The following is a 16,693-nucleotide window of genomic DNA, read 5'->3' as shown; positions in this document are numbered from 1 at the left end:
AATGAAGCAAAAGCCAGAATCATTCTTGTAGGTGGATCGCATCTAAACCCATACTTGTTAAGCATTTTGACATAGGAGTATGCTATTTACATACATTTTTTTATTTCATGCACACCCTCTTAATTTGCAGTCGTCGAATCGACTGAACTAAAGAATATTAAAGAACAAAAATTAACAAGAGGTGTGTGAGAAGTATAAAGGGATGTGTGGATAGCACATCCCTTTGACATAATCTCTCATTAGCTGAACTTGTTACTTCCCAAATGATGCAAGTAATCACACAAATAGATTCCCGTGTTATGCAAGTCATCGAAACACAATCATGAAACATCCACCCATCTATTCCACAGTCACGGTCGCATAACACTTCCGATATACAATTTGCAACCGTCGTTAAATTCAGAGCTTAAAAGTACCATACCATATAGTTTCCTACAGATTCCGAAGATATGATATCGGCGTGACGCCGCCCTGATATCACCTGCATCAATTGATAGATGAGTGGAAACACAAGATTAGATCTTTTGAACTCACACCAGCTAAGTTATGATATCAACATGTTGGCGCAGAGAAAATTCTGAATAACATGTCAAAGATAGTTTGAGAGCTAGCAAGATAGTGAAAACGTATTCAATTGATGACGAATGGTCAGTAAACCATATGGACCTCCCACAAACGAAAAGGAATAACTTAGGTGGAATGCATTTAGGGTAATGCTAGAGAGATCAATTATTTAGACCAAATTTTGTAAATCATATAACTTGGTGGTTGATGATTGGATTATTAAGTGTTGATTAACGTACTTATTTTCTGTTCGTGGCACATCATGTAGTTTACAATTTTGATCTACCTATCATTGCTCACGCATTTATCGTCATTGTGGCATGCCAAACCGAAAGGCTATGTAGTGAGAGTCTTACATGATCTTGTATTAGTGACTTGAGACTATGAACGTTGTCTGGGCCTTTCTCTCTGACCTGGCCTAACAGGTTTATTGGGCTCTGATCATTTGTAGGCCTTTTGGTTTATCCATGAGGATTTATTTTTTGGGAACTTTAACGAAAAGCTCTCGGTACTGTTTACTTTAATGAAAAACCACATTTTTACACTAAAAAGTAAATCATGATACTATTCATTTTACCATTTATTTTGTCATTATCGTTAAAACTCAAAGTTTCAAGCCATTTTCATTAGTTTTTTTTTCCCCCTTTTCTTTCTACAAGCCACGGAATACAATAGGGCGGTAGGATTCGAACTCAGGAGCCCGGAATCTCGAGTTTATTATAAGGATTGGGGGAGAGAAAACTAAAAATAAAAATATGCATTCTCTTTTAGGCATATGCACTCCAAATTTAGTACTCATTATTGAATTTTGAGTATATGCATTCCATATTGAATATTCATTATCGAACCCTGTGACATCAACTATGAGCTATGCGTTACGATTCTTTTTTTGTACTCATTAGTGCGTATTTTAAAAAGGTGTTAGAATCAGTAGCCTGTAACTTTCGTTTGGGTCAAGGTATCATACAAAGTGGAAAATTATAAAGAAGAAAAACAAAAAGGAATCGTAGAAGTGCCAAACATCTAGTTACAAACTTAGTTTTCAATTGTTACTCTAATTCTTTTAAAATATAAATAGCTACTTAAGTATGAAAATAAGAACCACTTGGCTAGAAAAATAGAAACAAAACAAAACAAACCTAGGCCAAAAACAAGTATAAATAAACTGATCAGCCAACCAGACCAACATTTTAGACTAAATTTGTGAATTATGTGATGTGTCAATAAGAAGTAAGTGCGTTAATTAACATTTAAGTAATAATTCAATCATCAACAACCACGTTGTATAACTTACGAAACTTGATCTACATTGTTTGTTTTCCTAACATTACCCTTATACCAATATATTAGGTTCCATACACCAATATATCTATGGTCTGGTTTTGCTTATATACTTATTAAATACAATATTAGGTTCCATACACCAATATTTATTTATTTATTTTGTCAATTTGGTTGTCTTTATATTGAGAATTGAAGATGATGATGCTAGTGACTTAATAAAATACAATACCTTTGCCGGTTGGGCTCAGATCGTTTGTAGGCATTTTGGTCTATCCATGAGGATTTTTTTTTCCCTTTTCTTTCTACAAGCCACGGAATACAATTGGATGGTAGGATTCGAACTCAGGAGCTCGGAATCTCGAGTTTATTGTAAGGATTGAGGGAGAGAAAACTGAAAATAAAAATATGCATTCTCTTTTAGGTATATGCATTCCAAATTTTGAACTTTGAGCATAGGCATTCCATACTGAATATCCATTATCGAGTCCTGTGACATCAACTTTAAGCTATGCGTTACGATTCATTTTTTATACTCATTAGTGTGTATATTAAAAAGGTGTTAAAATCAGTAGCCTGTAACTTTCAATTGAGTCAAGGTATAAAACAAAGTGGAAAATTATAAAGAAGAAAAACAAAGAGGAATCGTAGAAGTGCCAAACATCTAGTTACAAACTTAGTTTTCCAATTGTTACTCTATTCTTTTAAAATATAAATAGCTATTTAAGTGTAAAAATTGGAACCACCTGGCTAGAAACAAAGAAACAAAACAAAACAAACCTAGGCCAAACCAAGTATAAAGAAACTGATCAGCCAGCATCCTCGAGACCAATATTTTAGACTAAATTTGTAAATTATGTGATATGTTAATAAGAAGTAAGTGTGTTAATCAACACTTAAGTAATAAATCAATCATCAATAACCACGTTGTATGATTTACGAAACTTGATCTACATTGTTGGTCTTCCTAGCATTACCCTTATACCAATATATTAGGTCCCATACACCAATATATCTATGGTTTGGTTTTGCTTATATATGTCATATCCTAGCGTGAGCCCCCACCACATCCCGAGCTCGACTCCACCATAACACGATATTGTCCGCTTTTGGCCCCGACCACGCCCTCATGGTTTTGTTTCTGGGAACTCAGACGAGAACTTGGATTGCTCTCGCGCGAACTCGCTTAATTTCGGAATTCCGATGAAACCCGAAGCCAGTGAGCTCCCAAAATGCCTCGTGCTAGGTAGAGATGAGAATATACATATAAAGCTTAGAGAATCTACTCCTCTGAACGATGTGGGATGTTACAATATACTTATTAAATTTTGGTGCAAAGAAATATTTATTTATTTATTTTGTCAATTTGGTTGTATTTATATTCAGAATTGAAGATGATGATGCTAGTGACTTAATAAAATATAATACCTTTGTCAGCCTTTTGGCTAAGATTTGATGAAATATATGTGTGGAATCATGACACGAACGACAAACATACGTGGACCATCTTATGATCGAATCAAAGAACCCTAACAACCAACTTATTAAATGCTAATCTATGACTTTTATACGATTGAAAGCGTTTTTAGATAAAACGTTTTGGGTTTTAAAAGAATTTTAAGTGTTTTTTCAGGATTTATTTGCATTTTTAATAAAGATTAGTTTCAAAAAATTTACCAAAAACACTTTCAGCTATTTTCAAAATACTTTCAAACGAACTCTTATACTAAGTAATAGGGTCAGCTGATGAACTAATGCCAACCGGTATTCTATCCAACTTCCTTAATTTATTATACTAATTAAAAATACAGATTAGTATACATTAATTTGCATTGAACATACACTGAATTATAATATATGCATCCTGTCCTGTATTTTTCCAGGACGAATATTACTGAATAGCGTCGGCAGTGGCTTCAGATGATTCTCCTTTTTTGTTGGGAGGAGACCATAAGATTCCACGTCGACTCATTGCGCACTTTGCTCGCACAATGCACACACGTAATTAAGTGATGGAGAACACATGACCGAGTGAATTGAAGATGAAATGGACCGAAGGAAGACAAAAAGACATAAGGGGAAGTTAGAGATTTAGAGTTCGAGCATTTGGGCGCATAATGCTTTTCGAAAAGAGCACGGCATCCCAGTTTAAACTCACTGCTTTATTGTGAAATATAATGGATTGAATCCATCCGAAGTCATTTAGGCTTCGAAAACCGCATTTTAAAGTTTGTAACAAAAAATGGACTTTCCGTTTTATGTCCGATTTACTTCTTTCACATTCCTTAAAACTCCCATGAACTTTCCAAGGGTCGAGTTAAGTCTATTTAAGCCCTATGACTGCTATTGTAATCATCATTATTCAAGACGTATTCAAATAAACCTTTTGGTTTTTTCCCAAAATCTGGTGGATTCTAGAACATTGTTCTACAAGGCTTACTTTGGTATGATTCTATGCTCGTACTGCGTCACTAAGTAAAAAAATAACACGCATCAAAGTCTTATATATGAAATGAAGTTGTTATTGCCCTTTAAAAAAGTTACTTTGTACTCCTTTATTATTTATATTTTAAATATTTGAAGTGTATAATGATTTTTTCGAGTGTTAATAACAACTTTCACTTTCTATATATACACTATAAGAGCTTGAGAGCTACTGCACTTAATCCTCGGTGCTTAATTAGCACGACCTAAACAATAAGCAATTGCATGGTTAATTTTTCCCACATATTACTCCTCCTTCCGTCATTAAAAAAAAAAAAACAGACATAGACGTAGTAAAGTTGGCTAAGACGGCAGCACCCAGGTACAAACCCTCTACATGTAGTTTAGATTACAATATCGGTCGAAATTACAAATGATAAACACATGAAATTAACATAGTCTTGAGCACAAGACAATTAGAAATTTCATATTTGATTAATGCAATACTCTCAATCAAAATCATCATATCATCTGATTTAACTGTTGCAACAATTTTGTAGCTTGAGTGATGGGAAATAATGTTCATCAATGGCGGTTTTGATCAAAAGAAAAAAAGGTCTTGCTCGAGATTATTGAAACCATCCCATGACAGCATGGAATCGACTGTGTCAACCCAATGTTGCCGACAATTTTCCTGCATGGATTCCGCTATTGAAATCGAAGCGTTGTTAGAATCTTCGATCGAAAACGAAGAAGTACTATACGAATTAGACATGCTGCTGGTGTTGGTAATTCCTTGGTTCAACATCAATGTTCCCAAATCCAAGCTTCCACAAAAAACTTCATAATTTTTCAAGATATCGTTCGTGTCATCCAACGGGGCTAACTGAACCTCATTCTGCAATTTCTCATCTGATTCTGGAAACCCTTCATTTCCATAACTATCCTGCAGTATCTTAGCCTCCAAGCCATTGCTTGGTGACTCGTGTAGTCCTTCTTCCGACGATGAAGAAGTAATGTTTGAGTGTAGAGTAATTGTCTCTTTATTTTCTTCAGTGCTTTCTTTTTCCTCAATTGGTTTGTGGGTCAAAGCGTCTACGCCAAGGTGCTTTAACCTCTTCTTGATTCTGGTATTCCAGTGGTTCTTGATTTCGTTATCAGTCCGACCAGGAAAATGTGAAGCAATCTTAGACCACCTGCACACAAAAATATTAAAAACACCCTCTCTATCAGTTAGTACACATGCCATGACATTAATATCAAGATTTCAGAGACCAACGGCTCACTACTAATCACACTTATTTCAGAGAAGGAAATGGAAGATTAAAAGTAGGCAAATTGTGTACCTGTTACCAAGACATGAATGGAGTTGAATCATTTCATTCTCTTCAGCTTCAGTAAAAGCACCTCGCTTAAGGTCTGGTCTTAGATAATTGATCCATCTTAACCTACAGCTTTTACCACATCTCAGCAACCCTAGATCACCATACAAAATTATCTGATGAGGATCGAGACGGAGCAAGGGATGAAGGGAATGGAAATCTACAAGATCATGATCGAAATGCAAATTAAATAGTGGTATATATATACCTGCAAGTTTAGGTACCATTCTCCAGCAATGGATGCCATTGTTGAGAATAAAATTCATGAGCTTGTGATCTTCCTCGATAGTCCATGGTCCTCGTTTCAGTCCGACCTTGTCACAACAAGGTTGTCTTCCCATTGTCGCAAACTAAATTTCTCTAGTACCGGTGAGATTCCTCAAAACAAAAAAAAAACCAAACAAAACTCAGCCGAGCAGCAAAAGTGAGAAAGCCTGAATTCCTAAGTGGACAATAAAGTGGGAGGGCTAGCTTAAAAAGGGAGCCTTATAATCCAAGCAAAGATGCCTTGCCAGTTCATTCAGTCATTAAAAAATCAGAACGTTGTTGTTTGAGAGGGGAGATAAATGATTGAATTGGAAAAAAGCATTTCAGTCTAACTAGATATAAAAATGGCACCACCCCAAAATTAAACAAAGTCCTATTTGTGAGAAAATTAAAGAGGAAAAAAAACAGACGTGGGTCACCTTCATTGAATTCAAATGATTATTTTTTTAATTTTAACAACCTAAGTCTCTCTCTCTCTCTCTCATTGGCTTTAATCGTGAAGCAAACAAAAAAAAAAGAATTTTAACGAAAAGCATCCGGTACTGTTCACTTTAACGAAAAACCACATTTTTTCACTAAAAATTCAATCCTGGTACTATTCACTTTACCCTTTATTTTGTCCTTATCATTAGAACTCAAAGTTTTCAAGCCATTTTCATTAGTTTTCCTAAAAAAATAATGAGATTGAAAGTTTCCTTATTGCTTGAATGCTGGCCACTTTTGTCGTTGGAGGCAACTCTTTTGTTTATACGAAATCTAGAGAGAGAAAGAGGGAGGGGAGAGAGAGAGACAGATGCTTCACCATTGAATCAAAGTATAAAACTTCCCAACATGAATCAATTAAAGTTGGCTACATGACATGACATGGTTAAGTTCTGATCAGTCAAATATCTATTAATTTAACAAAAAAAAGTACCGAAGTGAAAAAAGAACAAAGAGTCTCTTCTTCGAATCCCTCATCTCATATTTAGAAGATACGATTCTAGCTCACATTATTAACATTTCCACTTCCCTTTTTGCAATTTTTTATTATTATCAGTTTTGGTAAAAATCAAAGTAAACTCAGTTGCATTACTGAATTAGCCTGAATTTTTTTTTTCATCTTCATTCCTTTTGGCAGACAATGTGTGCATAAACTTTCTTTTTTGTTATTTTAATGAGATATACATGTTAGACCGTGATTTGCAATTTCTCAATACATGTACATGTTAGCATTGTTTAGCAAGCAAAATCATGCATGGTCGCAAGCCAGTGAATCTATATCTACAATGCTTTGCATGCTGCGAATTCACTAATGAGTTTGTGAGCAATGATACCTTTTGTTTTTTCCTTTCTTTTTACTTTTTTTTTTCTGAAAGCATTGATGCTAGCTAATTATATATAAGCATGTCCATGGAGACGTTCTGAGCAAAAAAATAAAAAGACTTGAAAACAAACACAATGGGGTAACCAACAATCTCCATAATTCCTAGACAGCGAGGTCACTTATGTCTGATCGATAATTTGAGTACAAAGCCTACCAATATGATGTGCTGACCTGCTCGTACACATTTTGTTTTTCCTTTTTCCTCTTTTCGTGATATTCTAAACTACTTTTATGTACAAACATGATTATATTTTACAAATTGGCTTAACACACGTATACTTTTCTTGTGATGATTTTATGTGCAAAATCTTTAAAACTTCCAAAAAATGAGCTATTATAAGAAGGAAATATGTGTTCCAACGTATTTGACAAGTTAGAAGTTTGGTTTTGGACGAATTTGAAGAAACACGTAGACTTTGGAGAGATTTTTCAATATGTCCAAACATGGAGCAATACGCCCTACATTATTATACAAGTGGAGGAAAGTTTTTTTTTTTTTTTTTTTTTTTTCAAATGTCCCTCCACTTGTATAATATTGTTTAACGAATATGGTCATATTTCGGTCACAATGAAAAATCTATCTCCACTTTGATGGAATTCAGAAGATGGACTCCATGTACATGCAAAAGTATGAAATTACAACAATATTGCTGCCGAATTAAATATGGATTAACTCCACTGCCAGTTGACAATTTTTTAGAATATGAATATTGAATAATATTATTAACCAAATGAGCAATCATATATATGGTCCTTAAATTGGGTTCATGCACAGGAAGATTCCCCATGATCTTTCTGGAGATGCAGAGTCATCAGAAACACAAACATTTTGGGGCGGCGGGGCCGCCGTCTGAGGCGTGGAAACATTATCTTGGTGCTCCAAGATGACTATTCGCGATTGTCAAATATTATATTACATCTAATTAACAAATATAATAGGGTTTTAGTTAACAAAAATTGGAAAAAAGATACAAAGAAAAAGGAAAAAGAAGGGGGGAAAAGCCCTAAATTCGCAAACTTTATTTGAATGCTGCAGGTACACAGCTGCACGACATGTTTATAATGTTTCCATGCCAAGGCCTGGAGAGGTGCATGCAACTTTGAACTTCCCCAAATGGCACATGGCTTTTGACAATAGTTGTATTCATGTCTGTACTTTTATTTTAATTTTAAAATAAAAGTATTCTATACACAGTAACTATGTTCAATTTGGGTGATGAATTAATAATTCGAAGTACCTTTCAATACTAAAGAACCTTGGATCTGATTTTACACTACATACGATATTCCATTCCGGCTTTCACTAGCTCTTTGCTTGGTTATACAAGGAAACATGCCCGAGGGGGCTACTATGCTTATCGCGCACTTGTTTTAGCTCACTATCGTTGAGAAAATTTGTCTTATCACCAGTTTAGGGTTGAGTCGCTCAAGAATCTCTATATAGCCTTATACTAATAGTATATATAGATCATTTTGAGTCAATCGAGAATCTCTATAAATTTATATCACTACGCTGTATGTGTTCATGTTTTATCTTTCTCACCATATGACAACAAATCAACGACTGGGAATCACGATACAACCCTATACTCTCGTATATATCTTCTTGTTTTTCTAATATGATGAAATTTAAATAGAGGTTTGGATGGACCAATCCCAGTCCACGACATCATTGTAGGTGAAAGAAGTCAAGAACAAGGATCCAGTAGCTGGTGACAAAACTGACGTCCAGTTGGAAGGCATCATCAATAGCAACCCTAGCTGCCAAAAAATAATATTTGTGCCTTATGTGTAGCAAAAATACTGATAAAAAAGGTATCGTTAAGTGGTCACTAGCACTTACCAAGTAGTTCAATTTGGCTGACTTTATGAGCTTTTGATGCTGACATAAATATGAAAACAAGTTTTAATTTAGGAGTAATTAGGTTTTCATCCTTATTTTTACTACTCTATTGATTAAAACCTTATTACTTTTCAATTTTTGATCAAGGTCCTTTGTATTAATAATATCATTAATTATTTCAATAATAAAATATTTTTTATTTCTAAATATATTCATTTAATATTAAAAATATTACAATTAGTATATTTATATTTATGGCTAAATTTTTTATCATATATTTTTATTTTTAGTTTGTACCCATTTTTAATTTGCAACCCTTTTTTAATTTGTACCAATTTTCCTTTCAGTTTTAATTTGTACCCATATATTAATTTCTTTTTGTGCCCATATTTTTTAAAGTTTTATTTGTATTGTACCCATATTTTTTTATTTATTTGTACCCATTTTTATTTTTGCTAAATGTACCCATTTTGAAGAATGTATCCATGTTTTGATACAATAATTTTTTGGTTATTTTTTATGAATGTACCCATGTTTACACACACACACAATAGTATATTTATATTTTAATATTTTTAATCCCACAAATTATGGTTTTTTATTTAAAATCTCATTACTATAAACAACTATAAATTTTAATTTTTAATTTAAAAAATATAGTAACGTACATAGAAATAAATTATCAATTAATTTCAGGGACTTGGATCAAAAATTGAAAACCAACAAGGTTTCAGTCAAAGACTATTCATAACTAGGGACCGCATCCAAAGTCTCCCTTTAATTTATTAGCAAGGAAAACACCAGATTAAGAAACGACCAATGTATCCAATGGAATTAATGTTGGGAAAAACCAAAAAGGTATCTTTGAATCGTAAGAAGAAAGCCAAGCTCTGAGGTGATGCTTGTTTTGTTTCTACAGAAGAAGTGTACACCTGCAGACAAAAAATCTCGAAGACAACTACGTCAATGTATAATTGATGAGTTAACTGATCACTTGTTTCTTGAGAATTTAGCATCTTGTTTAGGTACAAACTAGCGTCCTTATCACTAGTTAAAAAAGAACCTTCAAGTCTGGCCATTTTGATCATAGTCAAATACTAGATCTTTTACGAGAGAGAATTACTAGCATCAGTCATATACGCATGTATAGATTGATCGTTCATGTTTTATGCGTTTAAAAAGTATGAATAGCAAGTAGCCGTCTATTTAAAATCTAGATCCTTAGTCATCGAATGCTTAATGACCACAATAACTAACGTACTTGTCCTTATCATTTCAATATATAAGAATGAAGTAGTATTCAATGTCAATCAAGATCGAAAGTGGTGGAATGCCCTGATGGGTAGACTTTTTCTGTTCAAATCATTTCGTCGTAGGTTCAAACTGATTTTATTTCTCTTAATACAATTTAAAGTAGTAATACCGTTTGTAATCATTGCCAATCAAGCTCAAACTACAACCCAAAGTCTAGTTTCTAAACCAACTCAATTCGAACATTACTCAAGTGGGGCTTCTTATGGCTCATTTGGAAGTACTTTTAAATGACTAAAAACTATAGGAAAAATATTTTGGGTTTCAGAAGTACTAGGTCCCCACAAGAAGTACCAGTTATGTACTTCCTACAGGAAGCACTTCAACTCCTTTTCTAGAATTAACTTGCAATGTTATTAAGAATTGATTTCAAAAATATTATCTCTAAAAACGCTTTCAGTCATTCAAAAATAATTCTCAAACGAGTTTTTACTATGATTAAAAGTCTTTCAAAATAGTTGGGTTTCCAATTGGTCTAGCCCCTCTAAGATTATATCAACTTTAGGTTGTGCCTAACTGTCAAGAATGGGTCAAGTTGGCCTTCCCAAATTTCATGCATAAAGACAATGTCGTATCACGACCTAAACAAAAAAACACAATGTTGTATCTGTTTTGGTCTAGCCCCTCTAAGATTATATCAACTTTAGGTTGTGCCGAACTGTTAAGAATGGGTCAAGTTGGCCTTCCCAAATTTCATGCATAAAGACAATGTCGACTTAAACAAAAAAACACAATGTCGTATCTGTTTTGGTCTAGCCCCTCTAAGATTATATCAACTTTAGGTTGTGCCGAACTGTCAAGAATGGGTCAAGTTGGCCTTCCCAAATTTCATGCATAAAGACAATGTCGTATCACGACCTAAACAAAAAAACACAATGTCGTATCTGTTTTGGTCTAGCCCCTCTAAGATTATATCAACTTTAGGTTGTGCCGAACTGTCAAGAATGGGTCAAGTTGGCCTTCCCAAATTTCATGCATAAAGACAATGTCAACCTAAACAAAAAAACACAATGTCGTATCTGTTTTGGTCTAGCCCCTCTAAGATTATATTAACTTTAGGTTGTGCCGAACTGTCAAGAATGGGTCAAGTTGGCCTTCCCAAATTTCATGCATAAAGACAATGTCGTATCACGACCTAAACAAAAAAACACAATGTCTTATCTGTTTTGCTAAAGTATTTGCCAAAGGGTAAAAGGTAATGATAATCAAAGCATATAATAGTGATTTGTCCCATTAAGTATGAGCCACCTTTTTTGACAAAGTTAACACTGATTAAAAAAGACATGGACACGTGCCTACGTGGACAAAACATATAACTTCACCTTTTCTTTTCCTTTTTTGGTCTTTGGTCGGTGAGATTTTATCTGATATTTAAAACATAACCAGATACATCAGGTGTCATAATACACACAGATGATGAGATGATCACCGAATCTCAAGCAGAACCAAAAATGGAGGAAGACTGTTCCTCTTTTGCATTGAATTCCAGGTATAGGGGTGAAGGTTGGATAGCTAAAAAGCCTTTGGTATTTATAACACCTATATTGAAATCCATTTCCTCCATTGAAGTTCTAATAAATATGCGGTATTCAAAATCTTTTGATAATTTTCAAAAAAAGAAAAGAAAATCTTTTGATAATTTATACAATTCTGATTGAATATTATATTCAATCATAATTGTATAAATTATGTGAGGTAAATTTTTTATTGTCTTTCTGTTGTGTGTTGTAATCATGAAATTATACTCTTAATATATGACATTCTTCACTTTTTTCTATTAATGAAATACTTATAACCTAAACAAAAAAACTTACGTCACAACATATTGAAATAGATATTAATGATATACCCCAAGCCCATAACCTATCAATTATATTGTCGAGTTATATTATAACACGAAAATTAATAACGAGTCTCACACAAAAAATTCGTGCACAATTTTCAAACCGGGATCTGTAGCCGTTGGAAATTCAAAACCAAACATAAGATTCAAAAATTTTGACCGTTAGCAAAAAGACCAAAATCCCTTACTCGTTAGCCTCTTTCTTTCCTGCTCCTGGAATTCGATTCTTCCCTTCCCCTTCGGTCCACCCAAAGGCACAACCAAAAATGGCGAGGAAAGAAGAAGAGCCAAAACAGAGTCCGATAAACCCGAAAAACCAGCAAAGAGAACCAGACCCAGTTGAAGTCGAAATCAGTGGCACCAGCGGCAATGCGATTATATTCAGCCCCAGATTCAAATCCGTCGCCGCCATGGCCGGTTGGGACGAAGAGAGCCTTCTAGTCGCAAGCCTGGTGGTCGACGATACACCGGAGAGAGATTTTAAACACAAGAAACGCTCTGTCTTGGACTCCAAGACCCCACCCACCAATTCATCAAGAAGGTATCAAATAATATTGGTTATTCAATTCTTGTAAGTTTTCTTATTTGGGGCCGTTTGGATTGAGAAATTTGGGTTTGGGTTTGGATTCAATCTTCTGATTTGTGCACAAGATTTAATTTTGAATCTGGATTTTGGGCATTAGGGTTTCTTGATTTTTTTGCACAAGATTTAATTTTGAATGTGATTTGTGTCTTAGAAAGCGCAGAGCACCGAGAAGGAGCCCGATCTCAATCCCTGTAGCTGTCCTTGATCTTGATGATGCCGAAGAAACTGCGAAAGATGGTACTGATTTTCTCCATTTGATCTATTGGGTACTTGGGTTACAGAAAGCCTGCACCTTTTTTTTCTGAAATTTTGTATGAAAACTTGTGGGTAATATTTTTGATATGCAGAGGGTGGGAAAGAGAAGAAGGTAGAACTGGAAATTTTTGCAAATAAAGATAAGGAAACAAGAGAAGATAAAATGGCTGAGAGCTCTGGTGGTTCTTGCCCGCCAAGTTCGAATCTTCCTTGCTTGGATAAGCTCAGAGAGGAACTTTCTTGCGCTGTAAGAACCTTACTTAGCAATTAGAAGTTTGATATACTCAAAGTCAATGGGGTTTCTTTGAATTTTGTTTTCTAACGTAGCTGGGTCTGATGTTCTTGGTAGATCTGCTTGGAGATTTGCTTTGAACCAAGTACTACTCCTTGTGGGCACAGGTAATCTCGAAACCAATAAAGCGTTGCTTAAAATTGTGTGTTTATCGACCTTATTTCCTTTCGATGATCCAAATGAGGGCTTGAATGATTGAATCATATGCCGCTTGACTTCGAATAACCGATAAATTTATCCTGATTTGTACAACTGTTTGATTGTAGTTTCTGTAAGAAGTGCTTGCGGTCCGCTGCTGATAAATGTGGGAAGAGGTGCCCTAAGTGCAGGCAGCTAATCAGGTATGTTTCTGACATAGTTCCAAGATAATTGGTTAATTAATCGGCTAATGCTCAATGCTGCATTGCGCTTTTGGATTTATCTCTATCTTGCTTGATATTTGCAGCAATAGTAGATCCTGCACCGTCAATACGGTTCTTTGGAACACAATACAGCTTCTGTTTCCACAAGAAGTTGAAGCAAGGAAAGCTGTTGGAGCCTCAAATGGCAGAGAAACTGATCGTCAAAGCCCTGGAAAGGCGGTATATAACGCAAGGAATGCTCAAAGTAGAAGGGCATCGGGGGTATCAAGCACAAGCAGCAACAGAGAAATGACCATGAGGAGAAGACGGGTAATACTAAGCCAAGATGAAGAGGATGAAGCGGAGCATCGAAACCAAGAACAAACTGCTGACAGAAGCATTCGGTTTTTAAGGGCATCAAGCAGAGAGATGTATTTGAGGAGTAGTAGTAGAAGGATCTCAAGCCAGGATGAGGATGCTGCATTAGTTCTGAGATTGCAGAGGGAGGAGTTTATGGAGGCTTTTAGGGGAACCCCTGATCAGTCCAGTAGTTCTTTGATTTCTTCGGCAAGAGCAAACATGAGAGCCCTGGCATCTAGAGCTACTAACCATCGTCTTACCCGACATATGTTGTAGTCTAGCTTCTCTTTCGATTTCGAAATTTCCATTGCTGGTGGCACTACTGACTGGTAGTCTAGCTTTTTTCTCCCTTATTTGGTTGAACAATGTTTTCATAAAGTAGCATAAAAGGTGCTTTGTACAAGTATTTTCTTATTACTACAAAGTTGTCTGCATTTCAGAAGCGAAAAATCTGAGAACGGCTTCAACGGAAGGAGAGCAGAAAACATTTTGTTCCAGTGCTTATGAAACTTAGAATCCATTGAACTGATTGGAAAAGATGTTGGAAGTCTTGGGGAATAAGTAATGTTTAACTGATAAACATATAGAGATATTACAAGTCTTGGAGAACAAGTAAAAAATCCAACAACTAGCGATTAATTAATATTAATGTATCAAATCCACACGATTAATTAATTCTTAACTAAATAAGAAGAACAAAGTGACTGCTACTTAATTATCTAGATCTACAACTGGAATGAAACCCTGCAAGTTTCCAAAGCAGCAAACAAAATCCAATTCGAGAGTTGCATTTCACAACTCGATACAAGAATGACTGCTATGGCGGGTTGTAATTACGCAACTCTTGCTGATGCCAATTTCAACAGCCTGCAGACAGAACAGCCAAGACGATGACAGTTTATTTCAACGTGGTTAAACTAGACAGAAACAGCCCCTTGGCGGATGTGGAGACTTCCCGCAGATATTTGAAGCGACTGCTCCCGCTTGCCTGGTCTCACAATCCCGACCACTCTGAAGCTCAACTGGAACCTCCTACAAAACAGAAGAATGACTGGAAAAGCCTATAGAGAAGCGTTCTACACAGCAGAATACCACGAGCATTGCGTGGAAGTTTTTCCCACAAGCCAAATACCAGGTGTTATGGAGGCTGATTACACTGAGTTGCTGACATAGTCATAAACCGGCTCACGAATGAGGTATTGATTCCCTTGGATAAGGTCTCCGGTTGGCAACCATCCAGAGGAGGAAGAGGATATAGAGTTGGCGTGGTTGAAAAGTATTTGGAGGAGGCGAAAAGCCTGCAAGAGGAAGATTTTGGCTGATGCTTTGCTTCCACATGAGATCATACGCCACTGATGCTTTGCTTCAGTGGACTGGACGGCAATGTTGGAGTACGTAAAAAAAGCAAGGCAAAATGAACAACTCCTTGGCTGTATGCGACATAAACTCTCCCTAGAGGTTTTATCTTTTGATTGTCCTTCAAGGCTTCTGTCTTCTCCTTGTTGTCGAACCATGATACCTTAACCGCTTCAGTAATGCTAGCGAGGAAGATGACGTGACACTTATCACTAGCATTATTTGAAGCGGTTAAGATTGGTTTGACAACAAGATAGAATGTGAAAGGAAAACCCTTCTTCCTCTTCCTTTTTTTTGGTGTCGAAGGATGGAAAGAGCTCACTGGTTGGTTGGTTGGTTGGTTGGTTGGTGCTTAATTTTGAGAGTAATGTGCCGATTTATCGCACGAGTGAAATGTTAAGGAATCTCCTACATCAAAGGAGATCAGTTCGTCAACAACACAATCTGCTCCATCTACTGCACAATCGGCTCCTCCGTATGAAAGTCAACTATGATATATGCTATGATGTCTTTCCTATTCTATTTGATTAGGATTGATTCAGTCATTCAAGTATGATTGTATTTACCATATTAGGATTGTATTCAAAGTGTATATAATCACATACATGTACCTATAAACAAATCAATGAAATATACACATTCTATATGGTATCACGAGCCCAAAAACTCCAACGAGCAATCCTTTTTTTTTTATCCCTCTCTTCCCTGTCTTCATCCATGGCCACTGACGCCTCTACAACCAACCCTCTACCAGAGCTCAACTCCACTAACCCCCACCTTGATCACAATCAACGCTACAGCCCAACTACATGTGAAACTCACACCCACCAATTACCCATCCTGGCGTGCTCAGTTCAACGCCCTTCTTTACGGCTACGACCTCATGGGTTATATGGATGGTTCTAATCTCTGCCCATCAACCGCTCAAACCGTGCTTCGCACCTTTTGGATTCGGCAAGATCAACTCCTCCTTCATGTGATTCTTGTTTCCGTCTCACCGCATGTCATCTCCCTTATTGCCTCTGCCAAGACATCTAAGGAGGCTTGGGACAAACTTCTCCATCTCTTTGCTAGCAAAGCCCGTGCCCGTGTTCTTGGTCTCAAAGAACGCCTTACTCTCCTGCGTCATGAGAACAAGCATGTCTCTGAATATCTGCAAGAAGTCCGCGTTATTGCAGATGAGCTCGCCATCATTGATGTCCCCCTCTCTGATGACGATCTC

At 36.0% G+C, this 16,693-nt stretch overlaps 2 protein-coding genes across 3 annotated transcripts; one reads left to right on the top strand and one right to left on the bottom strand.

Moving 5' to 3' along the window:
* Positions 1-4,745: 4,745 nt before the first annotated feature.
* Positions 4,746-6,322, bottom strand: LOC103404237 (myb-related protein 315). The gene is made up of 3 exons (XM_008343132.4): positions 5,860-6,322; positions 5,616-5,745; positions 4,746-5,465 (listed from the first exon to the last, which is right to left on the bottom strand). The coding sequence occupies exons 1-3, from the start codon at positions 5,990-5,992 to the stop codon at positions 4,871-4,873; spliced, it is 858 nt and encodes a 285-aa protein (XP_008341354.3). The 5' UTR covers positions 5,993-6,322; the 3' UTR covers positions 4,746-4,870.
* A 5,674-nt stretch (positions 6,323-11,996) lies between these two features.
* On the top strand, positions 11,997-14,565 carry LOC103404236 (uncharacterized). 2 transcript variants are annotated; one of them, XM_008343130.4, is made up of 6 exons: positions 11,997-12,822; positions 13,019-13,104; positions 13,215-13,369; positions 13,472-13,521; positions 13,681-13,755; positions 13,860-14,565. In XM_008343130.4, the coding sequence occupies exons 1-6, from the start codon at positions 12,548-12,550 to the stop codon at positions 14,389-14,391; spliced, it is 1,173 nt and encodes a 390-aa protein (XP_008341352.3). In that variant the 5' UTR covers positions 11,997-12,547; the 3' UTR covers positions 14,392-14,565. The 2 variants fall into 2 exon arrangements, with proteins under 2 accessions (XP_008341352.3, XP_008341353.3); XM_008343131.4 differs by having other exon boundaries at positions 12,397-12,822; positions 13,028-13,104.
* Positions 14,566-16,693: the final 2,128 nt, after the last annotated feature.

Source organism: Malus domestica, chromosome 17 (genome assembly GCF_042453785.1).
Source record: "Malus domestica chromosome 17, GDT2T_hap1".
NCBI lineage: Eukaryota > Viridiplantae > Streptophyta > Magnoliopsida > Rosales > Rosaceae > Malus > Malus domestica.
The sequence above is the reverse complement of the archived record's forward strand: the minus strand, read 5'-3'. Positions and strand labels throughout refer to the sequence as shown.

Bases quoted from the DNA above. Each gene is read 5' to 3' on its own strand.
- LOC103404237 (XM_008343132.4), bottom strand. From the start codon at position 5,992: ATGGGAAGACAACCTTGTTGTGACAAGGTCGGACTGAAACGAGGACCA. The intron at 5,746-5,859 runs GTATATATATAC...ATGGTGATCTAG, and splicing joins AATGGTACCTAAACTTGCAG to GGTTGCTGAGATGTGGTAAA. The intron at 5,466-5,615 runs GTACACAATTTG...TTTTGTGTGCAG, and splicing joins CATTCATGTCTTGGTAACAG to GTGGTCTAAGATTGCTTCAC.
- LOC103404236 (XM_008343130.4), top strand. From the start codon at position 12,548: ATGGCGAGGAAAGAAGAAGAGCCAAAACAGAGTCCGATAAACCCGAAA. The intron at 13,370-13,471 runs GTAAGAACCTTA...TGTTCTTGGTAG, and splicing joins GAGAGGAACTTTCTTGCGCT to ATCTGCTTGGAGATTTGCTT. The intron at 13,756-13,859 runs GTATGTTTCTGA...TGATATTTGCAG, and splicing joins AAGTGCAGGCAGCTAATCAG to CAATAGTAGATCCTGCACCG.